General features: G+C 39.0%; 1 protein-coding gene across 3 annotated transcripts in view; it reads left to right on the top strand.

Annotated features, from left to right (window-relative positions):
• Nucleotides 1-15,060, top strand: part of LOC309382893 (electroneutral sodium bicarbonate exchanger 1-like) — a 126,610-nt gene that overhangs the window by 70,281 nt on the left and 41,269 nt on the right. For all 3 annotated transcript variants that reach the window (XM_081934851.1, XM_081934852.1, XM_081934853.1), the window contains exons 8-13: nucleotides 880-1,037; nucleotides 4,454-4,541; nucleotides 5,472-5,618; nucleotides 10,171-10,271; nucleotides 13,150-13,324; nucleotides 14,415-14,548. In XM_081934851.1, coding sequence (XP_081790977.1) covers nucleotides 880-1,037; nucleotides 4,454-4,541; nucleotides 5,472-5,618; nucleotides 10,171-10,271; nucleotides 13,150-13,324; nucleotides 14,415-14,548 — 803 coding nt within the window. The remainder of the gene's footprint in view (nucleotides 1-879; nucleotides 1,038-4,453; nucleotides 4,542-5,471; nucleotides 5,619-10,170; nucleotides 10,272-13,149; nucleotides 13,325-14,414; nucleotides 14,549-15,060) is intronic.

Below are 15,060 nucleotides of genomic sequence, written 5' to 3'. Positions count from 1 at the left end.
ACTAATTGTAAGAGCATCTTAGAGCCAATCAGATTTGATTCCATCAAAGTCAAATGAAAACAATTGGCATTGCTTTTATTCTGAATTGGCATCTTCGGCCAAACTGACTTTGTGAATAATGTCACTGTCAATGGGAAAAAAGTTTTACCATAGGTCACTATTGCTGTCATGAGTAGCAGCCATGGTATATCAGCATCTCATTTGGATATGAGCATCTCTGTATAATGTCTATTTTAAAAAACTCTAAAATCAGCCCCAAAAGGAGGCGGTTCTCTGGAATTTATACAGGTAGTCCCTGACCACAACTGGGACTGGCACTAAGTACAACAGTTATTAAATGAAATGTCACATGTCCATGCTGACTTACATCAGTTCCAGCTGCAGGTGTTAAGCAAGTCACCCTGAGTCCTTAAGCATGATATCATATGACTGCAACTCGTGAATTCCTTGCTGACTTCCTCATTGACTTTGCTTGTTGGATGTCAGCTGTGAACATGGCAAATGGTGATTGCATGATCCCAGGATACTACTCCTGTTGTAAATGCACACTGGTTGTGAAGCACTCAAATTACAACAGAGATGCTGTGACGGCCATAACTTCAAAAACTGGTCATAAATCTTCTTATTCAGTACTGTTGTAACTTTGAATGGTTGCTGAAAGAGAGCGTTGACTGTATTTATTAAATTACCTGTATTCATTACCTGTATTTATTAAATACATCATAATATCTGTATTTATTAAATGCATCATAATATCTGTATTTATTAAATGCATCATAATATCTGTATTTATTAAATGCATCATAATATCTGTATTTATTAAATGCATCATAATATCAGTTCTGCCTTAAAAATTAAGCTTTTTTCCCTTGTAACTAGGCAGATCTTCATTTTATGAAGAAGATTCCTGTTGGAGCCGAAGCTGCAAATGTTTTAATTGGAGAAGCGGATTTCCTGAAACAACCTATTATTGCCTTCTTACGCTTATCACCAGCTGTTCTTCTTCCAGGCATGACTGAGGTTCCACTCCCTACCAGGTAAAATGTGGTAGTGATGATGGGAGTGTTTGGAGATAACTAATAGTACTGATGTCCTCAAGTCAATGTTGCTTCTTAGTGACTGCAGCTATGCAGTTTTCTTGGCAGTGTTACAGAAGTGATGGTTCACCATCAACGCCTTTGGGATTTCATTTATTTTTTACCTTCTCAGTTTACCCAACAGTGATTGGTGCTAATTTCACACTGATTGTCTACTACTATGCATAGTTATGTATATGCATAATATTTATTTATTTATTTATTTATTTATTTATTTATTTATTTATTTACTTACTTACTTACTTACTTATTTACTTACTTATTTATTTATTTATTTATTTATTTATTTATTTATTTATTCATGTTTATGTAGTGTATATTAGAGGTGGAGACCCTTTGAGAGATGTATGCAACGAAATTTCATTTTAATGGATGCTGATTAGTGTACATTCAAAGTGGCAATAAAGTTTTCTAAGTCTGCTATTATTATTTGTCACCTTGATTATTGCATTTAAGTTTATGCTTGTAAATAATTTGTCCATGCCATTTAAAATTGTGCTTGTTGCAAACTTTGGCATGTTGCCTCCCCTCTACATCCCCATTGAGTTAAAAATATTTAATCATCCATTTTAATAATTTTGTAATTTAGACTGAAGCTTTAAAAAAATATTTCTACAATTTTAAGCTCTTTGCTGAAATAAAACCAGTCAGTGGACTCAAGAGAAATTTAAACATTTATTTAGATAGGTTTGGATAGTTCCTGTTCTTACACTATTTAATCCTTTTAAAAAACTGCGACCTCTAACGAGGCATCCTATTAAAGGATCCATAAATATTCATAGCAGTATTAGATATAGGTAATCCTCAAGGTACAACAGGCCATTTAACGAATGTTTGAAATTACAAGTGACAGTTTCCCAAAGCTACTTACGACCTCAATTCAAAATTAGGACAGCTGCAGTGGGCCTGCATTCACCCAATGACCCACTACAAGGTCGCTGCAGTGCCCTCCTGCCTCTCCCCCCCATCCCACCCCCCCCCGAAAACTGCAGGACTTGGGCATTCTCCTCATACCCCCACCCCACCCCACATTTAACTTCTCAAACTCTCCAGATCTCATGTTATGGAGGGAGGGCAGGTCATGTGTCCCTAGGCCACACTGTGGAAACACAACGCAGCCGTCATTTTGTCCCTGCTCACAGACGGGTATGGGGACAAAATGATGGCCACCAGACAAACTGTTTTGTTTTGCTACCTTAGGTCTCCACAGTGCTGATTGTGCTGAGCTTGTTAAGGCAGCAAAACAAAGCAGTTTGTCCATGTCGCAGCGACCCAAATGCATCCGCCATTTTGTCCCTGCCCACAAATTAGTGGGGACAAAATGATGGTTGCCAAACAAACTGCTTCTTTTTGCTGCCTCAGAGAGGTCTCCACAGTCCTGAAGAAGCTTCTGAATGCTTTTGCAGCGTCGTGCAGAACTTGCTAAGGCAGCACAATGAAGCAGTTCGTCCCCAGGCAGTGCAGCAGTGACCCAAATACGGCCACCATTTTGTCAGTGGGTCAAAATGGTGGCCCCTTTTAGAACTGTGTTGGCTGGGCAATGAAGAAAGTCATCCCGGCAGTCTGGAAGACTTTGGAGCTCTTCAAAAGGTAAGTAGTGAGAAGGGTGTTTTGCTAGGGGAGGTGGGAATGAGGCCTAAGGCCTGGGAGATAATCAGCAGAAGTAGGAATAAACTTGTTGGAACCCAAGAAACGGGACATGGAGCATGAAGCATGTCGGGGTGGGGGAAGCCTTGGGAGAGTTTATTACATTAATGTGCATTAATGTTTTTCTACATATACTGTATAATCCAAAATGTCATCAATATTTAATAATTTCTTGTCTGTGGAGGAGATATGTAGCAAGATACTAACAGGCGTAGGAAAGGCACGTGTGTGCCAGTGGTGGGTTCCTGCTGGATCGCACCGGATCGCGCGCGCTCCCTTTCAGCGCTCCACCTGGCTTGCGCGCTCCCTTTCAGCGCTCCACCTGGCTTGCGCGCTCCCTTTCAGCGCTCCACCTGGCTCTCGCGCTCCCTTCCGGCGCTGAAACCGGAAGTACAGTCTTGCCCCGCCCCTGGCGAAGCAACGACGCCTGCCTGCGCTCCACCAGCTCGGCTGGGAACGGAGATGTTTCCTCAGCGGAGCGGAGCGCCTGCTCCGCTGAGGAAACATCTCCGTTCCCAGCCGAGCTGGTGGAGCGCAGACAGGCGTCGTTGCTTCGCCAGGGCCGGGCAAAACTGTACTTCCGGTTTCAGCGCCGGAAGGGAGCGCGAGAGCCAGGTGGAGCGCTGAAAGGGAGCGCGCAAGCCAGGTGGAGCGCTGAAAGGGAGCGCGCAAGCCAGGTGGAGCGCTGAAAGGGAGCGCGCAAGCCAGGTGGAGCGCTGAAAGGGAGCGCGCAAGCCAGGTGGAGCGCTGAAAGGGAGCGCGCGCGATCCGGTGCGATCCGGGAGGAACCCACCACTGGTGTGTGCATGCAGAATGTCTATACAGAGGAAAGTGAAAATTTAACGTAAATGCGCATACATTGGACACAACTTTTGTGTACTTTTCAGAAAACAATATGCATTGATATACAGGAAGAAAGCATGTGTTTGTTTTTTGACATTTGCTAGAAGTGCTGTTCCAAATAAGTAATACAGAATCCTTCAGATCAACTAGTGACCAATCAGAAAGGCCCGTCCTTTTTGTTCCTATTCTGTTGAGGATTTTGTTTTGCATTGACTGAATCCAGAAAGGTTCCATATATGATCTGAATGGAAAGGAGGTAGGTTTACCTTCTACCTTTTTTTCCTTTGAAGTTGAAGATGACTTTAGGGACAAGAGGCTGCAAGTAGGCGAGACTTTAGTGTAAACAGCACAGAGTTGAACAGAGCCTGATGAGTTCAGTAGGGAGTAAATACTGCGGCAAGGGAATGTGGACGAGTAATTTCACCTTCAGAGATTTTTAAAGCTGCATACCTGGAGAAAAGTTTCACTGCTCTGGAAGGTCTTGGAAATAGCAATAGCACTTAGACTTATATACTGCTTCATAGTGCTTTACAGCCCTCTCTAAGCGGTTTACAGAGTCAGCACATTGCCCCCAACAATTTGGGTCCTCATTTTACCCACCTCGGAAGGATGGAAGGCTGAGTCAACCTTGAACCTGGTGAGATTTGATATGCCAAACTGCTGGCAGCTGGCGATCAGTAGAAGTAGCCTGCAGTACTGCACTCTGACCCCTGCGCCACCTCGCCCAAAGGTCTTTTGAAGACTTTTTCCTCTCTTTAATTGGACAGGGTCTGTCTCGTTTTAATGAAACTTAATTTCCAAATGGCTTTAAAAGGTTTGACTTATATTGCAACCGTTTCTTCTTCTATTTCTCTCTTAATGACCAGGTTCTTGTTTGTATTGCTGGGTCCAGTAGGGAAAGGACAGCAATATCATGAGATTGGAAGGTCAATGGCTACCCTCATGACTGATGAGGTAAGTGAAGTATGCAAGACATTTCACTCTGTGCAGCAGTGTTTCTTAACCTTTGCATGGCTGCCTGGAGGATTCTGGGAGTGGAAGTTCAGGTTCCTTAAAAGTCATCAAAGTTGAGAAGCACTGTAAGCCTAATCCATTTACATTTCTTTGGATGAACTATACATAAAAGAACACCAACAGAGCAGGTGTGGGTTCTGGCAGGTACTACTACTGGTTTGCTCGCTGCGTACGCATGTGCAGTGCAATGAAAATTGTTCTGTGCATGTGCAGAAGCAAAAAGCAAGTTAGCGATGCCTATGGAACTACCCGGATAACCAGTTCGGGGGTGTGGCAGGCCTTGGGCGCTGCCAGTTCCAGTGACCCAGGCCGCCATACCACTACTGGTTTGGCCAAAGTGGTCCGACACGGTAGGAACGCACCACTGCAACATAAGTCATAAAAGAGTCATAAAAGAGTTATAAAAGTCAGGAATAATAAACCTACACGCTCCAAATAAAGCATTAATAAATACATGGTAGAATTGTTTTTTGTGACGCATACTCTCCTTTTAATATTTACATGACTTGGTTCATTGTAAATTGTAGTAACCTGTAATATGTGTTACTTTCCATTCATATGGTATATAATCACAGCCAGCTCTGTTCTTTTTTAATGAGCCATGGTTAGGCAGCTGTGGTTTAGTGTGACTCAGCTAAGTGAAAAAAGTGTTTGATTCTGGTGGGAACCTATGCAAGGATGCTGTTTCACTACCTGGCAAATACTATGTATCTATATATTGTTCCATATTCAAGGTATATGATTTTAAAGTTTTGCTTGTTTAACCAGAATAGTTGTCCTGACAAAGATTCTGTTTGAGAGAATATATGGGGAAATTAGAATTGATTTAGCTATTATGTGTAAGTAAATGTCTCTCTCCTGTCTGTATAGATTTTCCACGACGTTGCTTATAAAGCCAAGGATCGAAATGATCTTTTATCTGGCATTGATGAGTTTCTAGATCAGGCGACTGTGCTGCCACCTGGTGAATGGGACCCATCAATCAGAATTGAGCCACCTAAATGTGTTCCTTCTCAGGTAAACTATGGCTTACTTCTCTAGCTCAATAAAACAAAATATTTGTTTTTAAAGTATTTGTTTTAAAAATATTTGTAATATTTTTTAAAATAAGTCTAATATGGGAGATGCTGTCTATAAATTAGATGGGTAGAATCATAGCCCAATATATATTTGTCATTTATTGGCTAAGGTTCCCTAGAGAGCTGTCTCAGCCTTTTGGCTGTTGTAATTGCAAGGAAAGAAAAACAATCCTGCTTGCTTATTGGAAGCTACATCAACACTAAGGCAATTGTTCCCATCAGCTATTGATGGAAGCAGATGATAAACTGATAAACAAACTATATTGTTATTTATTAAATCTAAAAACTTTGGATATGCAATAGATTTAGAAAAATGGCAGAAACTGTGGAATAGAAATATTAAGTTGATGATGTCGGCTGCGTATAAGGAAAATATGTATAAAATGTTTTATAGATGGCACTTTGCCCAGACAAGACTGGCAAAAATGTATAAAGACAGATTGGCTAAATGTTGGAAGTGTAAGCAAGTATCTGGTTCATATTATCATATGTGGTGGACATGACCAAAAGCAAGAAAATATTGGACAAAAATACACCCATGGCTGGAAAAAATGATTAAAAACACATAGATCTGGAACCATAGATATTTTTGTTGGGCATTCTACCAGAAACATATGATAAAAAGACTACATACTTGATCCTTCATATTTTAACTGCAACTAGAATTGTATTTGCACAACAATGGAAAGTCGATGAGATTCCATCTGAGGGGGATGTAATTAAAAAAATATTAGACTGCGCAGAGATGGACAGATTAACACTTGTTATTAAGGATAAAGAAGAAACTGAATATTTTTTGATATGGGACATATTCTATCAATGGTTAGATAGTAGAAATTTCATCTCCTCTTTAGAAAGGAGGAGATACAATTGGAGGAAATGGTAAAGAGGAGAGTTGTTAAAAAAGATGATGTCAAATGTTACCCTGTTTCCCTGAAAATAAGACCTCCCCAGATAATAAGCCCAATCGGGCTTTTGAGCGCATGCGCTAAAATAAGCCCTCCCCTGAAAATAAGCCCTCCCCTGAAAATATTGCAACACAGCAGTAGGCATGAGGTGACCATGCTTGCTGCCTCCTGCACCTCAAAAGTAATAAGACCTCCTTGAAAATAAGGTCAAGCGCTTACTTTGGAGGCGGTCAAAAGAAAATAAGACACTGTCTTATTTTCGGGGAAACACGGTATCATATTATCATCTTATTATATTATTAATATGATGGTGAGGAATTATAACAAAGATGTATAATATGATTATTTAAGCATAATTGTACCAGAATACACTGATGAAAATTGGATGTAATAATAATAATAATAATAATAATAATAATAATAATAATAATAATAATAATAATAATAATAACAACAACAGTTGGATAACATCAAACATGGAGAAGTGAAAACTATTGTCAGGAGAGAGTACACCAACAGAGTTAGGAAAATTTTGAAATCCAAATTAAATGGTGGAAATACAATCAAGGCCATAAATACCTGGGCAATACCAGTTATAAGATACACAGCTGGTATAGTTAACTGGACACAAACTGATTTGGACATTTTGGACCGAAAAACCAGAAAACTAATGACAATGCACTACAGTTTACATCCACGTGGTGACACTGATAGACTATACCTGCCCCGAAAATCAGGTGGCAGAGGATTATTACAAGTGAAGCAAATAGTTGAAGAAGAAAAACATGCACTGGCTGATTGTTTAAAAGAAAGTCAAGAACATCTATTAATCGAAGTAAAGAACAAAAATCTATTGAAGGCCCAACAGACGAAACAAGAATACAGAAAAGATGTGATAAAATCAAGAATGGAGAGTTGGCAGAACAAAGCATTACATGGTCAATTTCTGGAAAAAATAAAAGATAAAGTGGACAGTAAAAAAACTTGGTTATGGTTAACAACAGGTACATTAAAGAAAGAAACAGAGTCACTAATCCTGGCTGCGCAAGAACAAGCTATCCGAACAAATGCCATTAAGGCCAAAATCGAAAAATCCTCTGATGATGCCAAATGCAGACTCTGCAAAGAAGTTGATGAAACTGTTGACCACATACTCAGCTGCTGTAAAAAAATCGCGCAGACTGACTATAAAATGCGGCACAATTCAGTGGCACAAATGATCCACTGGAATTTGTGCAAAAATTATAATATTAAAACAGCAACAAACTGGTGGGAACATAAGCCTGAAAAAGTCATCGAGAGTCAGATGGTCAAGATCTTGTGGGATTTTCGCATACAAACGGATAAAATACTGGCGCATAATACACCAGACATCACACTGGTTGAGAAAAAGAAGGTTACAATCATAGACATCGCAATACCAGGTGATAGCAGGGTCGCCGAGAAGGAATATGAAAAAATCACAAAATACCAGGACTTAAAAATCGAAATCCAACGATTATGGCACAAACCAGCAGTGGTAATTCCAGTGGTAATCGGCACACTGGGTGCTATTCCAAAAGCACTGGAATTACATTTAAAACAGTTAAAAATTGACAAAATCACCATCAGTCAAATGCAAAAGGCTGCACTGCTTGGATCTGCACGTATATTACGAAAATACGTTACAACGTCCTAGGCCCCTGGGTGGGGCCCGACTAGTAATTAATGCCAAATCCGGCGAAACAACGGGCCGCTGTGATACACTTCTGATAATAATAAAAATAATAAAAATAATAAACATAATAATAAAAATAATAAAAATAATAAAATAATAATCCTGGCTGCGCAAGAACAAGCTATCCGCACAAATGCCATTAAGGCCAAAATCGAAAAATCCTCTGATGATGCCAAATGTAGACTTTGCAAAGAGGCTGATGAAACTGTTGACCACATACTCAGCTGCTGTAAAAAAATCGTGCAGACTGACTATAAAATGCAGCACAATTCAGTGGCACAAATGATCCATTGGAATTTGTGCAAAAATTATAATATTAAAACAGCAACAAACTGGTGAGAATATAAACCTGAAAAAGTCGTCGAGGGTCAGATGGTCAAGATCTTGTGGGATTTTCACATACAAATGGATAAAATACTGGCGCATAATACACCACACATCACACTGGTTGAGAAAAATAAGGTCACAATCATAGACATTGCAATACCAGGTGATAGCAGGGTCGCCGAGAAGGAATATGAAAAAATCGCGAAATACCAGGACTTAAAAATCGAAATCCAACGATTATGGCACAAACCAGCTTTGGTAATTCCAGTGGTAATCGGCACACTGGGTCCTATTCCAAAAGCACTGGAATTACATTTAAAACAGTTAAAAATTGACAAAATCACCATCAGTCAAGTGCAAAAGGCCGCACTGCTTGGATCCGCACACATATTACGAAAATACGTTACGACGTCCTAGGCCCCTGGGTGGGGCCCGACTAGTAATCAATGCCAAATCCGGCAAAACAACTGGCCGCTGTGATACAATTCTGTTGATGCAATAATAATAATAATAATAATAATAATAATAATAATAATAATAATAATAATAATAATAATAATAATAATAATAATAATAATAATAATAAATCCAGCAAAACAACTGGCTGCTGTGATACAATTCTGTTGATGCAATAATAATAATAATACACTAATTTTGTGCAAATGAAATCGCAGGTAGTCCTCGACCTATGACCATAATTGAGCTCAAAATTTCTATTGCTAAGTGAGAGACATTGTTAAGTGAGTTTTGCCCCATTTCATGACCTTAAATTAGCTAGTCCTTTTATGTTGCAAAAGAGTCACATGACCCTGGGACACTGCAACCTTGATAAATGTGAATTGGTTGCCAAATGTCCAGTTTTTGAACATGTGACCCTGGGGATGCTGCAACAGTCGTAAGTGTGAAAAATGGTTATGTCACTTTTTTCACTGCTGTTGTAACTTTGAACAGTCACTAAATGAATGACTGTAAATCGAGGTTTACCTGTATGACATTTATACAGGTTTTGATATACAGTAGTTGTCAGGCCTGGAAGTCATCTTTTGCGTTGGGCCTTCAGTCCTGCCACAATTATTGCTGTGGGAAACTGGGAGGGAGCATTATATGGAGTGGGGTAGATATAGTCAAAATAACATTCCTTTCTCAGAAAGTCAAGGTCATCCTGGCTTGACTGGGAGGCATCTCCAGTTGGGACGGTGCCTGATTGGACCATGTGATGGACGTGTGGGTGCTGGGCAGGGACTTCAACTTTCAACTTGGGTGGGGAAAACTTGGAAACTTTCAAATTCGGGTTTTTCCAGATGTGCCAATATGACAGCTCTAATAAAATGGAACTTTGAGGAATCTCAAACCTTGGAATCTTTTTTCATTGGGGGTGTTACTTGGAACCCTGACAGCAGTGTTGCAATTGTAAGATTGGGTTTAGCCTCCAATTTGATATTGTTGGGTTTTTTTTAAAAAAAGGCCACTCTGCCTGCCTTGCACTGATTCAAAAACTAGCAGAATCATGTTAATTTGTCATACTTCCTTTTTATTAGGATAAGAGGAAGATGCGAGGAACGCCAAACTTATCTAATGGAAAGATTTGTGATGAGGAGATAGAGGAACATGCGGGGCCAGAGCTCAAGAGAACAGGAAAGTAAGTTCTGGGAGTCTTCTTCCAAAGCAGCGATAAGCAATTTTTTTACTAGCTAGTACTGCATTTTAAAAAGTATTTGACCTCTGGGGCCTGCAGGGGACATAGCCAATGACATCCTCGCATCAATGCAATGGAGAGGTTGAAATTATTGACTTATTTTGGGAGTGTTTTAAGAGGTTAAATGCCTCTAGCTTAAGATGCTGATTTTCCTCTCTAGAATAATAATAATAATAATAATAATAATAATAATAATAATAATAATAATAATAATAATAATAATAATAATAATAAAAAACATTGGCACAGTCCATTATTACAGAGGGAGATGAGCGGTTAAGAAGTGCAAAACATAAATAAATAAGTGAAATAACTTTTCCAAAATTTTAAGACTTTCATTTTGCCTAATACTACCGTGTTTCCCCGAAAATAAGACAGCGTCTTATTTTCTTTTGACCCCCTGAAATAAGTGCTTGGCCTTATTTTCGGGGAGGTCTTATTATTTTTGAGGTGCAGGAGGCGGCGAGCATGATCACCTCAGGGCTGCTGCTGTTTTGCAATATTTTTGGGGAGGGCTTACTTTCGGGGGAAGTCTTATTTTAGTGCATGTGCTCAAAAGCCCGATTGGGCTTATTATCTGGGGAGGTCTTATTTTCAGGGAAACAGGTTATTACTACAAACTGCATGCAACAGTTTTTGCATGGTTGCAGAAGTAGTGGTTGTGGGCCCGTATACTGTCCAAACTTTTACTAAAGGAAATTTTCCCGTTTTTCATTACAAGGGCTCTAAAAACTCAGTGACACCTTATGAAGTAGATTCAGGTAGTCCTCGAGGTACTACCACAATTGGGACTAGAATTTCTGTTCCTAATCAAGACAGTTGTTAAGTGAGTCACACCCACTTTTACAATCTCTTTTGGTTGCTAAGTGGATCACAATTAAGTGAAGTGAAGTGAATTATGCTGTTAAGCAAATTTGGTCTCCCCCATTAACTTTGCTTGTCAGAAGCCGGAGAAGATTGCAGATGGGGAATCAGATGGCCCTGGAATGCTGTAACCATTATAAATACAAAGTGCCTAAATTTTTATCACATGACCATGGGAATGCTGTGTGAGTTGTAGTGTAGTTTTCAGTGCCATTGTAACTTGGAACTGTTGTATGTCTATGAATGGCTGTAAGTCTAGGAGTACATGTAGTACGGCGATATCTGGGCAACTTTTGAAGAATTGGTCCAAATCACTTTTGCTAGCACTGAGGACTATAATGAGAAAGAAAGCGTCTGGTAATATGGAACAGAGGAATCTCAGTATTTATTTACTCATTTATTTATTTATTAAAATTTGTCAAACAAGAATAAAAGAAAAAAAATACATTGACAGGGATGATAGGCACGTTAGTACAATTATGCAAGCCCCCTCTACTGACCAATTAAGTATGAATTAAGGTCCACGGATGTCAATTTGTGACTGAAACTGAAAATTTGTCACTGACACAACTGGATCAGGTAGAGCATTCTAGACTTTGACAACTCTGTTACAGAAATCATATTTTTTACGGTCAAGTTTAGGATGATTTACATTGAGTTTAAAGCAGTTGTTTGTGCCCGTATTATTGTGATTAAAACAGAAAAAGCCATTTACAGGTAAAGCATTACTAGGTATAATTTGGTATGCAATACACTAGGTCTGACCGCAAGTGACACAGGTCTAAGTTATCCAAACCGAGAATTTCGAGCCTAGTAACATAGGGAATTCTATTGTGTATAGAAGAGTGCAAAACTTTTCTTGTGAAATACTTCTGAACCCGCTCCATTGTACTGATGTCTGATAGATGGTGGGGATTCCAAACAGTTGCACAATACTCTAAGATTGGTCTAGCATAGGTTTTATAAGCTCTAATTAGCAATACAATATTTCCAGAAAAAAAGCTTTGCAAAATTAAATTTACAACTCAATGCTTTTTTTTTTTTAGCAACGCTGTTAAAGTGAACTTTGGAGCATATATCGTCAGAGATAAATACACCTAGGTCCTTGATAAAGTGAGAGTCATCGGCTAGATCAGTACCACCTAGCTTATACAGGACATTCTGATTATGTTTACCAATATGTAAGACATTTATGAATCAAAATCAGAAGTTGGCAAATAGATGACCATTCAGACACATAGTCAAGATCACTTTGCAAAACAACAGAATTATCTGCAGTATTCAATACTTTTACATCATCGGCAAAAAGAATGCAATTGCTTTTAAGTTGATCCCATAAATCGTCGATATAGAACAAGAAAAGTGTGGGACCTAAAACGCTGCCTTGTGGAACACCACTGCTAACCGATGCAGGATTAGACAGCGAGTTCCCTATTTTGACGTTTTGCAGTCTATCAGACAGAAAAGCAGCAATCCACTTGTGCAAAGGTCCAGAAATGCTGAAAGAGTTTAATTTCAGCAGCAGTTTATGATGTACTACTGTATTAAAAGCCTTACAAAAATCTATGTAAATTGCATCTACAGCTTTACCTTGATCAAGACATGTAGTCCAGATCTTTTTACAGTGGAAAAAGTTGTAAATTACAGGATGAATTTTTCCTAAAGCCAAACTGTTTCTCACATAGCAAGTTGTTTGTCTTTAAGTGGTGAACAATGGATTGGTTTATAATTGATTCCATAACTTTGCATGTAACACAGCACAGTTTAAATCAGATACAAGCCTATAAACAAGAATTGTGGACAAATAATGGGATGAATATGTCAAAGCCAAAGAGCTGCCACTCCACTTTCAATATTATGTATTTGGAAATTGTTTATCTCTAGCCATGTTGTTATTGTATTTAACGCATTGCTGTGACTCCACCGTATCTTAGAAATTTCCAACTTTGCTTTGCAGGCTGTTTGGTGGCTTGATCTTGGATATAAAACGGAAAGCTCCTTGGTACTGGAGCGACTATAAAGATGCTTTGAATTTGCAGTGTTTAGCTTCCTTTCTCTTCCTGTATTGTGCCAGTATGTCTCCTGTGATCACCTTTGGGGGCCTGCTTGGAGAAGCAACAGAGGGAGAAATAGTAAGAACATTTCCCCCTCCTTCCTTTTATGTGTTATGAATAATTGTCAAGGTAGGTGACAACAAAACTAGGATTACAAAAGCAGTGGGTATATAACCTCACCACCGTTGGTCTGTATACCATTTTGCATTATTAGATCACTGTTTTAAACCATTAGTGTGTTTTTTTTCATCAAGGTTTTAAGTGTGTGGTGATCCATCCACATAATTTTACAAGGGCCTCAGAACTTTCTGGACTTCCTATGTTTCCCATCTTCCCCCCCTTTTTTTCTTACAGGAAGAGATTGATGAAGTAGCTTCAGCATGCCTTATGTATAGAAGTACAAGGCACTGTTGATGCAAAAATTACCCCATTCATTTTCTGTGTCCTGTTAATAGAATTTTAAACCTGCACCCCTGCAAAAAGTGTGGCCTTCAGATATTCATTTCTAATAGAAGGCACACACTATAATTAATTTTTGGGAAGAGGAGATTAAAATTAGCTAGCTGGATATATTTCAACCAATCTTTCATATTCACAGTTATATCCTGGACAGTTTGATTCATTCGTTCATTCGTTCATTCGTTCATTCGTTCATTCGTTCATTCGTTCATTCGTTCATTCGTTCATTCGTTCATTCGTTCATTCGTTCATTCATTTTGTCCATCTTTAGAATGTTTATTGCAGTTTTTAGGGGGAATTAACCTTCATGAACATAAAGAAGGGCAGCTATTTGGAATATTAATCTTCAGTAGAAATTAATTTGAGAAGCACCTTCCATTTCAGAAGATAAGAAGCTGAATTTGCCAACACTGTCATTTTTCTCAATGTGGATATGTGACATATGGCAAAAGTACTGCTTTTCCCACATCACAACAGATTTGTCTCCTGAATTAAAATAAATGTGTGAAGCGAGGGAAAATGTTAGTTCAGATGCCCCTAATCAGAGTTCAGCCAACTGGTCACCTTGACCTGTCTTTAGTGATAATTCATAGAGAGAGGAAATTAAAGCAATTAAATTAAATACCCTGTTTTCTGACCTCTGAAAAGGGTATTTAATTTACCCATTATGACAGCCCTTCTTTTCTTCTGTTTGTGCTTAAACCTGCAGAGTGCTATAGAATCCTTGCTTGGAGCTTCGCTTACTGGAGTGGTCTACTCTCTCTTTGCTGGCCAGCCTCTCACCATCTTGGGAAGTACTGGACCAGTACTGGTTTTCGAGAAAATTTTATTCAAGTTCTGCAAGTAAGGTTATGTACTTTTACAAGGGATGATGGTGATGATGAATCTAATAGAGATAAGTTAACTAACCCATTTCTAACTTCTGACGTCTCAATCCTCTTTTATAAAAACAAAACAAAATATGAATCAAGATCACTTGAAGTGTTAATACCACTTTATAATGCCTTGGTAAGGCCACACTTGGAATACTGCCTTCAGTTTTGGTCGCCACGGTGTAGAAAAGATGTGGAGATTCTAGAAAGAGTGCAGAGAAGAGCAACAAAGATGATTAGGGGACTGGAGGCTAAAACATATGAAGAACTGGGTATGTCTAGTTTAATGAAAAGAAGGACTAGGGGAGACATGATAGTAGTGTTCCAATATCTCAGGGCTGCCACAAAGAAGAGGGAGTCAAGCTATTCTCCAAAGCACCCGAGGGTGGAACCAGAAGCAATGGGTGGAAACCAAGGAGAGAAGCAACTTAGAACTAAGGAGAACTTTCCTTGGAACAGTTTGCCTACAGAAGTTGTGAATTC

The sequence above is a fragment of the Natrix helvetica genome, assembly GCF_964273705.1.
Source record: "Natrix helvetica genome assembly, chromosome: 1".
Taxonomy (NCBI): Eukaryota; Metazoa; Chordata; class Lepidosauria; order Squamata; family Natricidae; genus Natrix; species Natrix helvetica.
This window is presented reverse-complemented; position numbering and strand designations above follow the sequence as displayed.